Raw genomic sequence first — 20390 nt, 5'->3', positions numbered from 1 at the left:
TAAAGAAATTGAAGCCATTTGGGTGTATGGTCTCTATTACAAGTTTTCTTAAGTAATGTGTTACTATGCAAGTATGGCTGAGTTGTTTTCTGGCTGTTTGTCCCTTTTTTAGTTTGGATTTTATAAGGCTGTGTATGTGTGTGTGTGTGTATATATATATATATATATATATATATATATATATATATATATATATATATATATATATCACTGAAAAAACCATAGGTTTGACACCAGTTATAGTTATCTGGAAATTTTACTGACATAAAACCATTGAAATTCCCACGTTATAGTTAGTTGGACTCACTATAACTTGCGTGCCTGCAATGCACTGCTGATGACGTCACATATTACATCACTCATCACTCATGACATGGTCAGTGACATCACTCATGACATCACTGATGACACCATCCAGTGAATGTGTGTCTTTCTGAAACATAAATGTTTTATATATGTATATGTAAAGGTCGATGGAAGAATAAATGTTTAAATAAGTGTCTTAATGGATGTTTTAAAAAAAAATGGATTGGTTAACTGGCTTATTAAGTGTATCTTAGTGAATACATAAATGTAAATGTACATGTATTTATATAGCGCAAATCGCCCACATCGCAAGCATCTATGGGCTTGCTTAGAGAACCCGTCCTGGTATTCCCCTGTGAGATACCCCGGCAGGGTATCCACAAGGTGAAAGCCAGGCATCCCGCCGCGAGGGGCCGTTGTGGAGATTAAGCAAGCTATTGCCCAGAGTCGCAGAGTGTGAACCCGTGAGTCGAGTAGGCACCGGAGCGAGAATTATCGAGTCCGTGGAATTATTGAGCCCAACCCCCGTCGGGGCGGGGAATTGAACCCTGGTCCAGGGCCGATTTCAGCTGCCGGGTCTGCCGCCTCTAACCCCTGAGCCACACTTCTCCACATATATTGGCGAGTATTGTTTAAATACTTAAATATTTGTATCAGTGTTTCACTTTGTGTATAGGTGGCTGCATGGGTTGGTGAGTAGCTACATGTGTGTGTATATGTGTTATTAGATTTTTTTTTAGTATCAGTATGAGTGTCTGTATGGTTTGGTGGGGGTGTTACTTAGCACATAGATGCATCAATGACTAACTCACTGTATGTGTTTTGAAGACAGCATATGCGCAGGACTGTATGGGTGGATGAGTGTGTATATGTGTGTGTTAGTGAGTGAATGACTGTCTAACTAGTGTCTTTATCAGTAACTACATATGTTTTCATCTAGTATATGTGAGTATTGATGTATATAAGTGAGTATATGTGAGAGTGAGAGATTGTAAGAGTTCCTGTTTAAATAAGTATGTGTTTCTATAAGTGATTGTTTAAGAGAGTAAGTATGTGTAAGTTTCCTTAGAAGTAAGGTGGTAGTGTGTGTATAGCTATATATGCAAATAAATGGATGTTCAATAGTTTATTTGCATGTGTGAGTATATGTGTGAGTAACTATTGGATGACTGTCTGTGTGTAACAGGATGTATAGGTGTATGACTACATATGATGAGTGAGTATATGTATGAGTGACTATATAGAACTGTTGGTGAATGAGTGGATGTGTATATAGATGGTGGAATTACTGAATTGGTTGTTGTAACTGGTATGAGTATCTCAATTTTTTTGAAAATGTTAGTTTCTATTTTTGAATATGTGTTTCAAGGGTTACATTACACTGAAAGGAGGTCTGTCACTCTGTCACAAGGATGGTGTCATCAGTGATGTCATGAGTGATGTCACTGACCATGTCATGAGTGATGTAATATGTGATGTCATCAGCAGTGCATTGCAAGCCCGCAAGTTATAGTGAGTCCAACTAACTATAACGTAGGAATTTCAATGGTTTTATGTCAGTAAAATTTCCAGCTTCCAGCTGGTGTCAAACCTATGGTTTTTTCAGTGAATTTAATAGGTTTTTTAAATGCTAATTCCTAACTATAACTGGTGTTAAACCTATGTTTTTTTCAGTGAATTTCATAGGTTTTTTAAATGCTAATTCCTAACTATAACTGATGTGAAACCTATGGTTTTTCAGTGAATTTCATAGGTTTTTTAAATGATAATTCCTAACTATATATAGGGCCTTAAACCTATGTTTTTTTCAGTGAAATTCAAAGGTTTTTTAATCGCAAATTTCTATTGCTATCAAATATAATATTTTTTATAATGAATCTTATATTGTATATTTATGTAATACTATTTTTTATAAGTATATTCTTCATTTTTTTTTCCTGGGGCGCTCCCGGTGCGCGTACCGGTGAGCGTGCCGCGAACGAAAACATCATCGTGACGTGCCGTGTCCGCGTGATACGCACGGCGTAAGCGCACCCGGAAGCACCACGCGCATACGAATGCGCTACGTAAGCGCCCCGGGTCACGTAGCATAAGCGCGTCGGGTCATGTGACCTGAAAATAACACTTTTCATTGGTTCAGAACAGTTTTGGTTTCCAAATGATGAAAGCCCGAGTCATGTGACCTGAAAATAACACTTTTCATTGGTTCAGGACAGTTTTGTTTTCCAAATGATGAAAGCCCCACCTATTTTCCTCATTCTCACTTTGTACTTTGAGTGAGGAAGACCTGTTTCCAAACCTATTAGTACCTATTTGTACTGAGAAATGCCCCGCGGGCCCTTTTATGGCCCCCGCATCAAACCTAGGGGGTCAGGGGGGGTCTACCCTGCCCCCTTTTGGTCATTTCCCCCTTTGTTTTTGCCACCTCTTGTGTCTCAATCCTACCGAGGCGAGATGGCGGCCTCTCTGGACTGTTTGGAATGTTGACAGACACTTGAGAGCCAATCAGCTTTCCGCTCGCGAACTCGCGGGGCGCGCTGGAGCGCGTCCCGGTGCGCGTACCGGGGCGCGCTTGTAGATATATATATATTTTTTTTAACCTAAATTACTCAAAATCCACTGGAGCACTTATCTTGAGACATAGCAAAGGCACATCGGGCTACCAGTCCCTACAATTTTGCCAAGTTTGGTGGAAATCCATTCAGCCGTTCGGTCTAAAAGTGAGTCCAACCGCCCTATGGAAATTAACATGGGGAAAACACGTTTTGGGACCCCCCTTTTATCTCGGCCCCCGCTTGGCGAATCCCCCCCCAAACTTTCAAGGAAGGAGCGGGGCGCAGCGAGGCAAATTTCTGAAAATTTTCGGACTGGTGTCAGTCTCTAAATAAATAGAAATTCTGCACTACCTTTGGGTCTTGCCTCGTCTTTCCAGGTGCTGGTTTTTGGACGTCTTCTACATACCGTATATATATATATATATATATATATATATATATATATATATATATATACGGTTCACAATCCTGCTCCGCTGCATCAGCAAATGGACAGAGATCCAATCCGCATCAACGAAACCCACAGGTACAGACCACTCCACAGCGCAAAAAGTAAATTCAAAGTGGTTTATTCACACGCAATCGCCAGCATGACGCGTTTCGGTCACTGCACGGTGACCTTGATCACATGCCAGACAGAACCAATGAGAATGCTTATAAAGGGTGACTAATTAACAGAAAAGCAGGGCGTACACAATGATGGAAACTGAAAAAACACTGAAATGTAGTTCATCCACAGTGAAAAACAGACCCATATTCACAACGGTTAAAACGTAAGTATATACAATTAGAAAATGGCCTAAGTACATGTAATACATTGCCAAAATTATATACAATTTCTCAATGTTTTCTTTAACCTTTATTTATATATATATATATATATTCAACTCCTTCTCACTTCAGATTGTAACTGCCGCCTGCCAGAACAGCGGGTGTCTCGTCAGAAACAGGACCTCCGAAGTCAGGTCCTTGCAACACTTCACCTCTCAAGCAGAAAAACCACTAGGTGACGAGACTGTGTGCTGGCCAAAGAATTTTATTTTCAAACAGCCCTCGGACGCGTTTCGCCTGACCAGCAGGCTTGTTCACCGAAGCTTCAATTCATTTCAATCGCCATTTTAAACAATGTGCACCACGTAAAATCATGTGATCAGAACTACTTAGGGGAAGACAGTGAAGAAAGACTCGTAGTTTTTACAAGTAGATAACACATGCATTGGCTTTTGTTGCAAATCAGCTGGAATCACACATGATTACAAAACATTTCATTGGCATGAAAGGGCACAAAATGTTAATGGATTAACTATCAACATTTTTAAGTACCAAATATCGTGCGTGCGCCGCGGACCTTTCAGCCAATTATGTGACACACACACACATATATATATATATATATATATATATATATATATATATATATATACCGTATTTTCCGGCGTATAAGACGACCCGGCGTATAAGACGACCCCCTACTTTGCCTGAAAAATTTTAGGTTTTGTGCTATACTCGCCGTATAAGACGACCCCCACTTCCAGCGCAGTCCAACGCAGTCCTGCATAGCCATTCCGGAGAATGTACGGTACCGGTATTTTGAACTTACCGTATTAGTCTAGTCCTCCTCCCTGTGGGTGAGCAGTAAGGCTTTATCAGTGGACAGTGTTACCTACCTAAGCGTTTATTTTACAAACTCAAAGACTGAACTCAAACAAATTGGTTGTATAAACAATCTTGCTTTACTCGCAATATTTTTATTTAGAACCATATGAAAAACTGTCACTTCTGGATATACCGGTACGGTACGGTAAACATAAATAAGTGCATGAAACAGTGCAAGTGGATTAAACTTCCCATAACTTTCCATAAATCCAAGGGATTTCTACAGGATTTACAACGTTCCCTTTAAAAGCCTTCAAAATCCTCCTCTTCGTCATCTGATCTCATAAGTAAGTCAATGAGATCTTGTGGTACATCTGTAAGGCAGTCATCGTATGGATCTGGTACCAATTCCGTATCAGATGATGTGGTCTCTTCTTCTGCATCCTCTTCACCTTCCCACAAATAGTCGTCCTCCATACCATCTAATGAATTTGATATGCCACACTTCTTGAAAGACTTTATTACAGTTTCTGCATCAATGTCGTTCCAGGCCTTTATAACAAAGGTGCACAAAACATCCAACTGTGGAGCACGCATGTTTCCTCCTTTTGTGAATGTTTTTTCACCGCTAACCATCCACTCATTCCACTGTTCTCGGATGCGATCTTTAAATGGCTTGTTTAGGCACACATCCAGTGGCTGCACCAACGATGTCAATCCTCCAGGTATAACTGCAGCATCTGTTTTTATTCTTGCCAGCCTTTGCTTGGTGCTCGGAGTTAAATGAGCCCTGAACATATCCCACACCAGTAGACTACGTCTTTGTAGAAGTCCACCTGGTCGCCTGCTCCATACATTATCAAGCCATAGCTTTACCCCTTCTTCATCCATCCATCCTTTCTCATTCACATGCACAAAACAACCAACAGGGAACTTGAGTTTCGGCATTGTTTTTCTTTTGAAAATAACCATTGGTCTCAGCTTTGCGCCATCAGCTGTGCATGCTAGTACCACTGTGAAACTGGACTTCTCATGTCCTGTTGTTTTTATTAAAATTGTCTTTTCGCCTTTTTGATGGACAGTTTTGTTGGCAATCATATCGAAATTCATTGGAGTTTCATCCATATTTCCGATGCTACTTAGCGCATAGCCATGTTCATTGCGCAGCCTAATAACGTAGCGATGGAAGCTATGCATTTTGGCATCAAGATCCGCAGGTAATTTCTGGGCAATTTTTGTCTTTTGCCGCAATACCAGATTATGCCTTCCCATGAATCTGGTACACCAGGATACAGTGGCCTTAAATCTGTGGCTGAGATCTGGATTAGATTTGGCCCACTGAAGTGCAACCAATCGGATTTTATTTCGGGTCACGACATAACCGCTTTGCCGATGCTCGGCCACCATGTCTGCTACATGCTTTTCAAGTTCTGGCCAATGTGGGGTGCCTCTTCTTAATGCACACTTGCCCCTTGGCATACTCCGTAATGCTTTCTCATTTGCTCTCCAGGCCCGAACCATCTTTTCTGTCACTCCATATTGTCTTGCAGCAGCACAGTTATTATGTTCCGTGGCAAAATCCACAACTTTAAGTTTGTAACTGGCTTCATATTTCCTTCTTCTTGCCACTCCTGGAGCCTTGCTGGGTTCTTGACTGCCAGCCATTTGCACTGGATGCGCTGCTGGAGCCTTGCCGGGTTCTTCACTGTCTGCCATTTGCACTGGATGTGCTGCTGGAGCCTTGCCGGGTTCTTGACTGTCAGCCATTAGCACTGGATGTACTGGTGCTGTACAGTATGAACAGGTGCAGAGGCTGTCTTCAACACCACACGTACGGTACGGCAAATACGGTATCTGGTCACCAGACTGCCTTTCCTCTTCGCAACAACCAGCCAATCACGGCAAGTGCTCTACTGCCTTCGGTAACATTCGGGAACATTCGACAGTCCCCTTTCTATGCCCACGCCCATGTCAAGGAGAGAGGGGCGCGTGCCAAAACGTGCCAAACGTGTCAACACACCGGGCGCTGCCATCTTCGGCGCTGGCTGCCCGTTACCATATACCGTATTTCGGACGTCCTGCTGCCTCGTCCTGCTGCATCGTCTGCCTGGGGATGTGCAAGCGGTTGGAGGCGCGTGTACAGCGGCAGCGGCAGTCGAGGTAAGACTCATGGCGCCATTTGCTCGCTTGTGAAGCGGTTTGACACCTTCGAGTGAAGTCCTTGCTATGAAAAAAACGCTCGCTTTCGATACTTCATGGCGCGGGGCCTGGTTGTGGACGTTGCCAGGGCCGGTGGCTGTATTTTTTAACATAAGGTGTGTTGTTTCTTGTTACATACGGTATTTCCTATTGTGAAGCGGTCTGACACCTTCGAGTGAAGTCCTCGCTATGAAAAAAAAACGCTCGCTTTCGATACTTGCACAATTCATGGCGCGGGGGCTGGGTGTGGACGTTGCCAGTGTCGGTGGCTGTATTTTTTAACATAAGGTGTGTTGTTTCTTGTTATTTCCTATTGTGAAGCGGTCTGACACCTTCGAGTGAAGTCCTCGCTATGAAAAAGCGCATGAAAACATACCATAACATTTTGTACCCGGCGTATAAGACGACCCCCGACTTTCCAGAAAATTTTAAGGGGTTAAAAGGTCGTCTTATACGCCGGAAAATACGGTATATATTGTTATAAGCTTCGGGGTCCCGCACATGGGCGGGGATATTTCACTGCTTATGACTTTGATGAGTATACCCCTGGAAGAGAACCAGGATTACAGGTAAGTAACTTATCCTTATGCACCCATAAGCATCTGGTTTCAGGGTTCTACATGCTCTCCTATTTTCAGTAGACTCTCTGGAGAAAGAGTCATTTTCTGAAGTCTTCTTGGACCTTTGAATGCAAAGCTCATCCCAGAAAGCACCCCCAGCTCTGCGTTAAATGTCATCATACTGTCAGAGCCAGAGAACTAATCAAGACCTATTTCCTGGTCTGCTTTCTGTTTCTACATGTAAAAGCGAGCTGTCCATTCTTATCACGATAAATACCAGCCCAGGGTCTAATTCTAAACTAAGAAGGGTGTTTACACAGGAAGTTAATTTCCTGGGCAACAGAGTCCTTTCTGATATGGTAGTTGGAAGCTCAGATGGACTCTATACCGCTGTAGTTTTGGAAAAAGGCTCATCGGTGCATTGCTAACCTAGAGCACCATCCACCCCGCATGGGGTATAGTGTGGGTGTTGGCTAACAGAATGCACTGAAAGGCATCTACCAATCAGTGGGACTCGAGCTCCTAAATACTGTAGATCAGACTATTTAACTATCAGATGACTCTGCGTCTACTGGTGTCTAGTAGACCACAGGCCCACTTATGGAAACCATCCCTCCCTTAGCATATGAGTGTTGGGAGTGGCAGATTGCAGATTCCCTTCACCTCTGGTCTTGCTGTATCCTACCTCCGGAATAACAAGACCATATAATCTCCTACAGGGATGAAAGCAAAGAGGCTGTAACCTCCAGCGTGATAGGAATAGGTTTATGCAACCATTGTTGTCCCATCTTCTTTGGCATGCCAGTGGCCTCCTTCACCTGGGAAGGTTATGCAGATGAAAAGAGTACCTTGGCTTTTGATGCAATTGCATACCTCGATGGTACAGGGAAGGGATCCTTCTGAAAGAATGCACCACAGTACTTTCCTTCTATGAATCTCTGGCTGGCTCTCCATCTAGACAGGAGGGTGTCCGTAAACTACTGTTTCTTCAGGTAACAGTTAAAAAAAAGTTCTTCAAACTATGATATGAATAAGAAGCACTACCTTAGACACAGTGACTAGTATAGCTAAATTGTATTTGCTTATCACCCAAAACCCTTGGTACTAGCTATGACTATCCACCCCAAATATTAAATATCACCATCAAATGCTTGTTAACAAAAATTCTTAAAGCACACTCATTTTGTATGTTCTTTGCGACCACTCAGCTATATTTTCTAACACTGTATGCAACTGACTATTACTTATGTATGACATTTTCTGTTTGAAACTAGAATTTCACTGTGTTGTATTTTACATTACTACAGGCACACTTATACAAAATGGGTAGTGAACTTGTATCTGTATCACATAAGGCTTTGGCATAAATCGATAACCTTTAACTGTGACGTATTTGTTTTCTTTTACTAGTTTTTCAATATTTACTCTGGAAATGAACAACTTAACCTTGAAAATCCATCATTTACATCCACTCCAATATGTGGGCAAAAAGTTCTTATTACAACTCCGCTTCACAAAGACATAACACCTAAAAATCAAAAGGAAAATGCTGGGTAAGAGCTGCGTTTACTCGTTGGTCTGTTGTTAACATTATTTATCTTGCCTTTGTTGTGTCTTGACGTCATGCCTGTTCCCTTTTTTGACCTGGGTTGTCAATATCTGTCTGATACACCTATTGCTTACAGTAAACATAGGATGGGGGTTGGGTCATCTCTCTTTATCCATTGTCTTATTTGGATCAGGTTCTTTCAGTCACAGGCCTGAACGATTTTTTATCTGCGCCTATATCGGCCGAGACCATTATTTCTCTCTGATTGTCATGCTGTTGTCTGTTTGGTGTATCATTCTGTCTCTGATAGGGTTTCCTGCTTTGCAATGCGTGTGGGGCTGTTTTACATCTAAAATATACACTCAGCCTTCAGTTTGTTAACTCATACAAGCATTTATTCAAAAAGACAACTTTTATTTTATGGTTTACTGTGGCATGTGCATTTTGAATGCTGCAGTGAAACCTGGCCCTCCTATTGACTATTAATTTCTTTTTAGGTCTTGCCTTGAAACAGCTCTTGCTGATTTGCCAGATTGTGTTTTTTTTTTTTTTTTGCTATGGGGGGAGGTCTGTGGTCTTCAGCCATTTTTGAGTTAAATTGTCATTCACATTTTGCTTATGCCCATGGCAGCATACAGCATAGGACAGTGTGTCAGAACACTTCAGTCATTGACACCCCTCACTATGAGTGGCTGCTTGAGGCATGTGCACATACAACAAAACACATTGGTCCTCTTCACTGCTGGGAATGATGGGTTACCTTATCCATTTTTAAAGGAAAATACATTATAACTGATACAGACTTCTAGCTGCAGATTCCTCACCTTAAAATATCCCCTGCACGCCAGTAGTTGCCATCTTTCAGCTCGGTGGCATCCGTGCCAGAAGTGACATGTGTGGTGCATGTATAGGCACTACTCCAGTAAGCGGATGGCAGTTCTTTACTTTCCGCGCCAGTCAGCGCAGATCCCCAGGGAGCTAACCCTCTTTTTTGACTGACTTTTTTTCCTCTACTTTGTGTCTAGGCATTTTTCGAAATTGCATCTCCTGGCATGCTAGAGATGTCTCCTAAGAAGCCATCAGGTTTCAAACCATGTGTTGGCTGTCAAAGATCCTCATCTGGTTTGCTTCTGGTGCTTGGAGCAGGACCACGGCTCCAAGACATGTGAGGACTGCTGCACCATGAATCCTAAGGAACTGGTTCCTGAAGTTGTCCCATATTGGATCTTTCATAGATTCACATGCTTGAATCATTCCACCATCGAGGTGGGAGCCTCACGGTAAAAGTAAACATATAAATAATAGCAGTAATACATATCATAATATTATATAATGCACTCCATAGTCATTGCAGTAGCCCATCCCTGTCCTTTTGTTAAAAAAAGAACCAAAAGTGAAACACAGCCAAAGAGGCTCTAACACCCTTTAGAACACTCCACAGAGAGGCCGGTCCCTCAGATTTTCTACCGTACGTCGTTGTGACAGTTAGTCTCCCTGAGCTCTGCTTAATTTTCTTTCATCTTTGAATTTTGTGAGTACAGAATGTCTGATTCTTCTAAACAAATGATTTTTCAATCCTTTTGGGTCATGTGGGAAGAAGAGGCTACATTGTGAAGATCTCCTCAAGGATTGTATGTATTGCCTTACCCTTCTCATAAGGTTAAAGACTGGAGGATCTGCAGGACTTTTTCTTCCAAAACCTTAAAAGACATGGAAGGCAGATTACTTATTTGGCGAGAAAGGCTGAAATCAAAGACCTCTGTGGTGTCTGATGATGAGGGCAGTAGTAGTTCCCAGGCGTCAGTCCATCTGGCAAAGAAAAGGGACAGATCTGAGGAATCCCCTAAGGGGCACAAGAAATCTTCAAAAAAAGTCCTATTATGAGTCTCAGCACATAACCTCTAAAAAAGGGAAGCTGCCATTCCCTTCTGAGGAAAAACCTGTGAAAAAAACGGCCCCAAAGGTTACCTTCAAACAGCCTAAGACTCAGTCATTGTCTGTTAAGTCCTCCTCGTCATCAAAAAAGGCATCGTTGACGGGAAAACCACCTTTGGAGTTGCCTCCTCAACATTCCTCTTATGCAATTTCATCATCGACAGAATCATCGACTAAGACTGTGCCACTCGTTGATGATAACTTCTTACCCGTCGTCGCCTACACAGTCGATGAGGCCTATGACGACATTGCCTCTATCGACATCTCTTCCGTTGACGGCATTCCTGCCATCGACGATGACCACTTCATCAATGACTACAGCTTTCTCAACATTTGTTCTGCCATCGGCTTTGACGATGACTACACCATCATTGGCAACATTAACGCTATCCGTTTCACTGTCGACCAACATCCCATCGACGCCCCAATGAAAAATGCCTTCTTCATTGCAATTCACCCCAATTTTGTAGGTTCTCCTTGACGATCCCTTAGACGAGAGGTTTTTACCAGGACCCTTCTTACATCTCTCCCCTTTGCGTCCTAGTCAGTTTTTGGAGGAATAAGTAAAATTTAAAGAGGAGAAGGATGATGATGACTATTATGGCACACATATACCATCAATCTATGGAAAGGCCATAGGTGTTGATGCCTCATCGAGAACCCCCGATACAAATGCCTATGGCGTTAGTACCAGACCTAACTATGCTGCAGGATTACCACGCTCGCTTCCCTACTGCAGCAGGTTCTGTTGAAAAGCAAACGTCTTCTCCACCTGCTTTAGATTCAACAGCACCTTCGGTACGTACAACGGAGGCTCAGGATCCTATGCCTGTGCCACAAGATCAGAGGTTGCAGAATGATGATGATGATACTGTCCCTGAGAAGGTGAAATTCCTATGGCACCTACTACAGTAGATGAGTGGGAAGACTACTTAATTCCGACACCTTCTCCGCCGGCTCCTCAAGCAGTTGATTCTCCTCCTGAGGATATTGGGGGTTTTCTTTTTTTTTTGTTAAATTTCATTATTGGGTTAACAGTTTGCAAAACATTACAGTCATCAAACCCCCCCTCCCGCCAGTCTGACTTTGACCACATTTCTAGTATGGACAACTACGTGACTATTCCCTTTCCGGTGTATTCACAGCCATTTAGCCAACAACCCATAGCTGGGCAGGCGGCAATCTTAAAATATACATTAATGTGGTCGCCAACGAATTATACCACTCTCCTCGCTCAGTAAGTGGGCTTGTCACATGGTGCAGAAGTGATCTCGGCCCTTGGAGCCTCAGTGGGGCTTCCCTCCACCCTGAAGCCATCTAGTGCTCCTGTACCTCCTCAGTGGTGTGAGTGTCTCTTTTATTGGTCAGGTATGTCTGGTATAGCCCCCAAAAATTATTTGGTCTACTAGTGGGGGGCAGCAGCTCACTGTAGTTCTCAGACTGGGTACAGCAATACAACATATCGTGCGCCCAGCGTTTAGGAGTGGGGATTGGGCCTCTCATCCAACAGCATGCCACAACCCTCCGGGCCATGAGCAGTCTCATGTCCACCAATCACCGCGCAGCCCTGGGAAGTTTTTTCGTGTACCCTAGGAGAGCAAGCGTGGGATCAGGTGTGAGGTCAATTTCTGCTATATTGCTAATTTCGGCAAAGACCTTGTCCTAGAAATCCCATATGCCAGGGCATTGCCATGCCAGGTGTAGGAAGCCTGTATCAGGGGCATGACATCTCTAACAGTTCGCAGTATCTCGAAGGCCATGCCTGCACAGTCTAGCCGGTGTGTAGTACACCCTGTTAAGAAACTTGAAGTGTACCAGCCTGTGTCTGCCATTGAGGGAAAGCTTCCTGGTGTTAATACAGCAGTATCGCCACATGTCATCGTCGATAACAATCTCCAGGTCAGTCTGCCACGTCAGCCACGCTTTTGTGTACGTGTGCTCTCTGTGCGCTTGGGACAATTTATATAGGTTAGACAGTGGTTTTTGGGGAGGATCGGCCTTAATAACATATGTGAGTTCCGGAACTTCAAGTGGTTCCGCCACATCCTCACCCAATAAGTCAGAAAGAGCGCAGCGTACCCTGTGAAACTGGAAGCGTGTCAGGAGTGGAGGAGCCTCACTATTGATTGTAATTTGTTCCCATGTTTTGGCTACCCCTTCGTGGAACAGATCACCTGCTAATTTAATGTTCAGTTTTTGCAATGCGAGGATCACTCCTTTCTCTTTATTAGGAGGTAGCCATCTAGCCCAATCCAGCGCCGCCCTGCACCAGTAAGAGGCTGTGCCAAGCGTGATTTGTTGCCGTGATTGAGTCGAGTACCCCAGTCCTTTGATCCGCCGGTTGGAAAATCATGAACGGGAGCGAAAGGGAGCTGGTAAAGAGTGTCTCCATGCGTACATGTGGAATACAGCGATCTCCATGGAGCCAAGTGTGCAGATGCACAGCCTGGGCCACTCTGTAATAGAGTTCCAGGTCTGGGGCTCCAAGCCCACCCATGGTGTAGGGCAGCGTGAGTAGTGTCCATTTGGTCCGAGGCTTTCCTCCCGCCCAGGCTAGTTTAACCATGAGTTGCTGTAGTCGTTGGAAAAAGGATTTAGGGAGGACTATCGGGATAGTCATAAATAAGAATAGTAATCTAGGCAGCACGACCATTTTCATTATGGATATCCATCCCAGAAGGGAGAGTGGGAGCCTGCACCAGGCCTCAACGTCATCCTCCAGTCTGCTAAAGGCTGTGCCGTAGTTTGCTCTAGGATATTGGGGGTTTTCATGTCATGCTATTATGGAGAGAGCTGCAAAAACAACAGTTGATGGACAGAATGCAGAACAATGTCATAAATTCACCCCAGTACAGTGATCTGGGCCTAAATCCATCGTTTTTTTGCACTCCACACCACCCCAGTTCAGACATGGCCATATGCAAATCAGCCTTGACCCTGTGCCTCATGGGAACAGTCCAACCCGAACTGCCAGGCCATGTCTTTCCTGGACCGTATTCAAGCATCCTAGGACCGGTTTCTGGCTATCAGCCGTCTTCAGCCATGATAGCATTATGGCGAGAGCAGCACATTAATTCCATCTTCACATACCTGTTAGGCAGTCTGACTGCTTCTTGTATGTTTTTCAGGACCAAAACGAAAATCTGTCTGAGCTATTCCCATCATTGATCAGATCTGGGAAGAAGGCGTAAAAATCATGAAGAACCCCTATTCAGTACCGGCAATCCTCCCCAGGATCGACAAAAAATACAAGGCTCTAGAGTCTAGACAATGCACCTGCATGCCTGGCAGGACAACCACAGCTGGATTCAGTTATTTCCCAGGCTGCTCAGCGGAGATCTAGGAATCCTTCGGTGCCTATTTCTGTGCCACCCGATAAGAATGGAAAGAGGTTGGATAATATTGGGAAAAGATTCACCACCATGGCAGGTGCTTCAGTGCGTGCAGCAAATTCCTTAGCCATACTAGGTAGATATAACCAACAAATGTGGTCTGATGTTGCACCATATCTTGAGTTTTTGCTGGACGGCAAAAAGCAAGAAGCACAGAAGATTCTGCTTGAGGGAGAAACGGCAGCATCTGAAATCATAGACATCTCTATGGATCTGGCTTCTTTAGGTTTTCGGCAACTAGCTGGAGCAGCAGTTCTCCGTTGCCAAGGATGGCTCAAGTTTACCACCTTTCGTACTGAAGTGCAAAGTAAGATCCTCGACATGCCATTTGATGGGGACGCACTGTTTGGTAAACACATTGACAATGCTGTGGTAAACACATTGACCATGCTTTACAGGAAATCAAGAAGGACACAGCTAAAGCTTTGGGAACGCTCCAGTATAAGAAGACACCTTTTCGAGGGGCCTGTGGCAGAGGGTCATATTCCTTTGAAAGGAGCTATCAGAAATACCAGCCACAGACTTACCAATATAGATATGGTTATCAACCACAACAATTGTATAGAGCCCCTCCAGCTGCAGCTTACTTCAGACAGCCATGCAGGAGAAATTAGCCCCCTCAGGCTAGAGACAATGATAGCAAGCAGTGGCGCCTCCCCAGCACCTGCAACAATTCGGCCACACATCAATCCCAGTGCCACGAATATTTCTTTGCATTTGGACCAATGGAGAAAAATCACTTCGGACAAATGAGTCCTAGACATAGTAAAGTATGGTCATACCCTGGAATTCATAAAGCTTCCTCTGCCTCTAAAGAAGACTCCACCTCATCTCAAACTTCTCAGCAAAGAAGCCATGGTTATGCTTCAGAAATGAGCTATAGAAAGAGTGCCTCACTCTCAGGTGGGGAAAGGTTTTTGTTCACGTTTCTTTCTGATAAGAAAGAAGTCGGGAGTGGAGGCCAATTCTAGACCTAAGAAAATTAAACAAATATCTAAAGAAAAAGTCCTTCCACATGGTCACTCTCCAGGAGATACTGCACCTTCTCAATCACGTGGATTTTATGACATTAGATCTGCAGGATACTTATTTGCACTTCCCTATTCATCCCAAACATCGGACGTTTATGAGTTTCTCTGTGGCAGGTGCTCATTTTTAGTTCAGAGTTCTCCCTTTTGGTCTGCGGTCAGAACCAAGAGTATTTACCAAGTGTCTGGCTCCAGTTGCTGCTCATCTCAGGCTGCAGGGCCTGCAACTGTTTCCTTACCTAGACGACTGGTTAGTGAAAGCACCGTCTTTTCGGCAAGCCTCAAGAGCAACTTTAATTTGCCTTCAAATGTTTTCTTCCCTGGGGGCTATCTCTCAATTTTCAGAACTCAGTTCTGCATCTGTCACAAAAGACGCTTTTTCTCGGAGCAGTCTTAGACACTATCCAAGGCAAGGCATTCTTGACCACAGAAAGGCAAGCACAACTCATTTCTCTGGCAACAAAGTTAAGAGGAATACATTTTGCACCTGCGAGACTGATAAAGTCTCTACTGGGAATGATGTCCTCCTCAATTCCAATGGTACCTTGCACTCGTCTCAGAATGAGACCAATAGAGGAGGAACTAAACAATCAATGGCTTCAGGTGACTGTATCGTTCGACGACTTAGTGCAAATAACTCCACTCATGCAGTCAGCTCTGCTTTGGTGGTAGCACTCCAAAAATCTCTCAATAGGGCTATCTTTCCTTTGTCGGATGCTGAATCTCCTCCTCACTACAGACACTTCTCTAGAAGAATGGGGGCTCACCTTCAAGACATCGGATATGGGGCAAGTGGTCCAAAGCTCTTTCAAAAATGCACATCAATTTTCTGGAGCTTTGGGCCACTTCTCTAGCCATGCAGCCTTTCTGCCCAAGGTTTCTTGGTTCCTCGATTCTGATAAGGATAGACAATACTACATGCATGGCCTGAACAAACAAGGAGGCACACGCTCCCACATCCTATCGCGGGAAGCACAGGAAATATGGAAGTGGCTTCTCTCTCACCAAATATCTATCAAAGTGGAACATCTCCCAGGAGTGAAGAACAATCTGGCGGATACCTTAAGCAGGACTTCTAACTCTTGTCACAATGGGAGCTGGTTCAGAAGGTTCTCGAGTACATCTTCCAGATGTGCAGCAGGCCCAACCTGGATCTCTTCGCTTCCAAGATCAATCGGAAATGCCAATTCTTTGCCAGCTGGCAGCCAGAAAAAGTTTCATTGGGAAACGCTTTTCTGATGAGGTGGACAGGTATCTTTTCCTACGTGTGTCCCCCCCCCCCCCCACCCTTCCCCTCCTTCAGTTAATTCCAAGGCTTCTGATTAAATTGAAAAGAGAGCCATGCCCATTTATTCTCATTGCTCCATGTTGGCCGCATCAACACTGCTTCATAGAGCTTCTCCTGCTCTCAGAATACAGACCTTATTGCCTTCCAGTATCACCAACACTGTTAACATTGAGCGGGGGGGCAGATTCACCACCTACATCCAGCTCCACTGCAGCTACATGCGTGGTTACTGAACTCGCTGGGTTTAAGGAATTAGACCTGCCGCAAGACTGTAGAGATATATTTCTAAAGCAAGGGCACCGTCCATGATTAAAACCTATACTCTCAAATGGAAGCGTTTCTGTTCATGGCGCCTTTGTAACAATGTACACCCTCTGGAGTCTTCTGCAGTTAAAATTTTACCTTATATGCTCTCTCTTGCTATATCCGGTCTTATCTTCACATCTGTTAAATTACATCAAGCCGCCATCTCTACTTGTAGGTGATTCGCTGGAGGTTTATCTCTTTGTTCAAATTGACTGGTAAAGCAGTTTATGAAAGAACTTTTCAGAGTATATCCATCTGTAAGAGCTCCTCCTCTGGAATGGAGGCTTAATCTGATTCTGGCGCAACTTATGAAACATCCAATTGAGCCGATTTACAGAGCTGAACTCAAATACATTTCCTGGAAAGCTGCATTATTGTTGGCTCTTACTTCTGCCAGGAGAGTCAGTGAAATTCAAGCCTTTAAAATAAAGAGCCTTACCTTCGCTTTACTAATGACTATGCTTTCCTCAGAACGAATCCTGCATTTATTCCAAAGGTACCATGAACTTTCCATCTTAATGAGCCGGTTATTCTTCAACCATTCTTTCCTAATCCTAAGTCCCCCGCTGAAAAGATACTTCATACACTGGATATAAAGAGATGCCTCAAATTTTATCTGTCAAATACTAAGATCTTCCGAACATCTGATCAACTGTTTCTATCCTATGGTGTGCAAAAGCCAAGTATGTCAGTGACTAAAGCAACAATTGCAAGATGGATTGCAGCGGCTATTCATTTTTGCCATACTAAAGCAGGCAGTCTGCTTTCTGTCAAACCTAAGGCTCATTCCAAGAGAGGTGTCATCCTCAGCTGCGCTTTTTGCTGGAGTGCCATTGGATAAAATTTGCCGGTCCTCCACATGGAAGAATGTACATACATTTACACAGCATTGCTGCCTGGATTTGGCTACGGAGGCATAAGCAGCTGGTAGGACAAGCAGTCTCATGTAATCTTTTCCAGTAAGGTAAGCCTCTGTTTTTGGAGGTTATTAATTATTAAATGCTACATTCAATGTATTTGCTTCACAAGTAATTGCTGGTTTATGTTCTCTAGATGCATAAATGCTTCTTTTTCATATTTTCATGCATATTTAGTGGCTATGTATGCACATGATATCTATTTGCCATTCATATGATACCCGCCATCCTCTAACATTAAAATTGTATAACTACCAGCTATTTTGATTCAATCATGTGAATCTATGAAAGAGCCAATACTGGTTAAGAAAACAAGTTACTTACCTGTAACTTCAGTTATCCAGTATTGGTATCTTTCATAGATTCATGCGACCCACTTTCCTTCCGGGAGAGGATTCCCTTATTACGGATATATCACGCTTGTCACTTGTGCTAGAAAATCTGTGGAGGGTGCTAGAGCCTGATTGGCTGTGTTTCCACTTTGGTTCTTTTTTCCAAAAGGACAGGGATGGGCTACTGGGATGACTATTTAGTGCATTATAGCATATTATGATATGTATTACTGATTTTATTTAAATGTTTATTTTTACTGTGAGACTCCCACCTCAATGGCGGGGATGATTTAAGCATGTGAACCTATGAAAGACACCGATACTGGATAACAGAAGTTACAGGTAAGTAACTCGTTTTCTTCCTCGACGTCGGACGACACCGCTACACTCTTGATCCCAGCGACGGAGAAGGTCCCAAGACCGTTTGCACAGCCACTCCTGATGGTAGTTGTCTCAATCAAGATCGTTGGGTGAGTCCCATTTAAAAAAAAATCCAAGAAGTCAAATCACTCTTAGACTTCCTCACCCAGGTTCATCAAACCTGTCACAGGAGAAGCGGCATTCTAAGCCTGGCTTTGTGGTGGAGCCTGTGGCAGGGTCGGCTCTGCACCTCCCTGAGTTTCCTGGCGCTAGATCGACCACCACCCATCTCCGAGAGTTTTTTAAGGCTATGTACCTCGTATTACGTGGCCTGACCCCTCTGAAGCACATTCAGGCCCAAGGATGTGGCAGGGCCCCCTGCTGGTTCTCAACAGGTAGGTTTGCCCTAGGTGCCAGTTTGGCCCCTTGGTTCTGGAGAGACGCTGCCCATGAAACTTTCTCCAGCACTCACTCCAGTGCCATCGCTCCTGGTGGCACCGGTCCCATCATTATACCCGACTCCGACACTGAGCCCCATAGGCATTGCCCGGCACTGATTCTGGTGCCTAATGGTACCATACCTTCCAAATCAAAGCCACTGCCTCTTTCTTTTGACCGCCCTTTCAAGGGTGATGATTGGTGTGACCTTTATGGTTACTTATATTCCCTAGTGACACAGAGGACAACTGGTATGAGGAACTGCCGATGCCAGTGGTTTGACACTTCAACAGACACTGGCCAGGTCTCTCCTCGTATCCTTACTACGGAGGAGGGTGCCTCTTTCGCAGTGGCGGAGCGAGGGTGGCTGCCCAGGACCTTGAGCTGCTCCTATTGGCTGTCAAGGTGAAGGTCTCGATAGAGGTTTTTCAGCCGGGAGTATCCCCTTCTGAACCTTTACTCCCATTCAATGAAGACCTTACAGATATTCTCCTTGGGGCCTGGTCTAAGCCCCGCACAGTGGCTCCTGTGCACAGGACTACTGCCTGCTGCCATCGCCTTGCTCCCGGGAACTCCAGTTCTCTCACCTAGCACTCCATCCCGGAAAGCTTGGTGGTCAAAGCCTCCACTTCTAGGATCAATCCCAGCGCATTCCCCACCACCCCACTGGATAGGAAATCCAAAAGATTGGAAACCTTCAGTAAGCTGATTTTCTCTCCGCCAGCCTAGCATTACGGTCGGTGAACACCACATGCCTTTTGGGCCGATACGAGCACACTGTGTGGGATTTGGTTGAGCAAATGCTTCCCATGGTCTCCGGGGAAGTCTGAACCATACACTCTCAATTAAATGCTGATGGGCGAGATGCAGCAAAGTTCGCCATTGGATGTGGACTTCACATGGCCGACTCGATTGGCGGAGCGATTTCATTCAGTAGCACTGAGATGCCACGCCTGCCTGAGAACTACCGGTTTCTCGGGGGATGTCCTAGACTCCCTTGTTTGGTGAGAAGGCAGACTCCACACTAGAGCACTTCAAGCATAGCAGAGCTACATCCAGCTCCTTGGGCCTATCCATGGCCGCTTATCAACCTGAATCTGCATTTCGCCCCTTACTAGGCTATAGTATGGGCTACCAACCACACCCTTTGCGCCCAGCCACCAAGGCCAACAGGGTTCCCAGGACTTTTGTGTCTGTGGCGTGGTTCCCACAGAACATGTGGGACAACCAGCCAGAGGTCTGGTCAGTCCATGAATCCTCTGGTAGCCGCAGCCTGCAAATCCATTTAGATTCTTCTCTCACCAACATGGGCACCCAGTGGGCGGCAGGATCTGCCATCACCTATCCCACTGAAAGCTGATAACATCATACAAGTGAATTTTGCAAATCAAGGAGGGCTACTCCATCCCTTTCCAAGGAACACCTCCCTCCATGCCTCCCACATTCAACCAGCTGACAGAAGCCTTGCTCCGTCAGGAGGTACTTGCTCTTTTGGCTAATGGAATCATCAAGAGGGTGTTGGCATCTGAAGTAGATCATGGTTGCTAATCCCGCTACTTTTTAGTACCCAAAAATGTCGGAGGCCTTTGTCCTATCCTAGGTTTGCACCTTCCCAACGTCTTCCTGAAA

The 20390-nt window shown here is 44.5% G+C and overlaps 1 protein-coding gene across 1 annotated transcript in view; it reads left to right on the top strand.

Moving 5' to 3' along the window:
- The window catches only part of MYBL1 (MYB proto-oncogene like 1), a 610566-nt gene that overhangs the window by 431973 nt on the left and 158203 nt on the right, over window positions 1-20390 (top strand). The window contains exon 11 of the mRNA XM_086965817.1: window positions 8627-8769. Within this exon, the coding sequence (XP_086821943.1) occupies window positions 8627-8769 (143 nt within the window). The remainder of the gene's footprint in view (window positions 1-8626; window positions 8770-20390) is intronic.

Source organism: Lissotriton vulgaris, chromosome 4_1, assembly GCF_964263255.1.
Source record: "Lissotriton vulgaris chromosome 4_1, aLisVul1.2, whole genome shotgun sequence".
In the NCBI taxonomy this organism is placed as follows: Eukaryota; Metazoa; Chordata; class Amphibia; order Caudata; family Salamandridae; genus Lissotriton; species Lissotriton vulgaris.
Note: the sequence above shows the minus strand (reverse complement) of the source record. Positions and strands in the feature narration are given on the sequence as shown.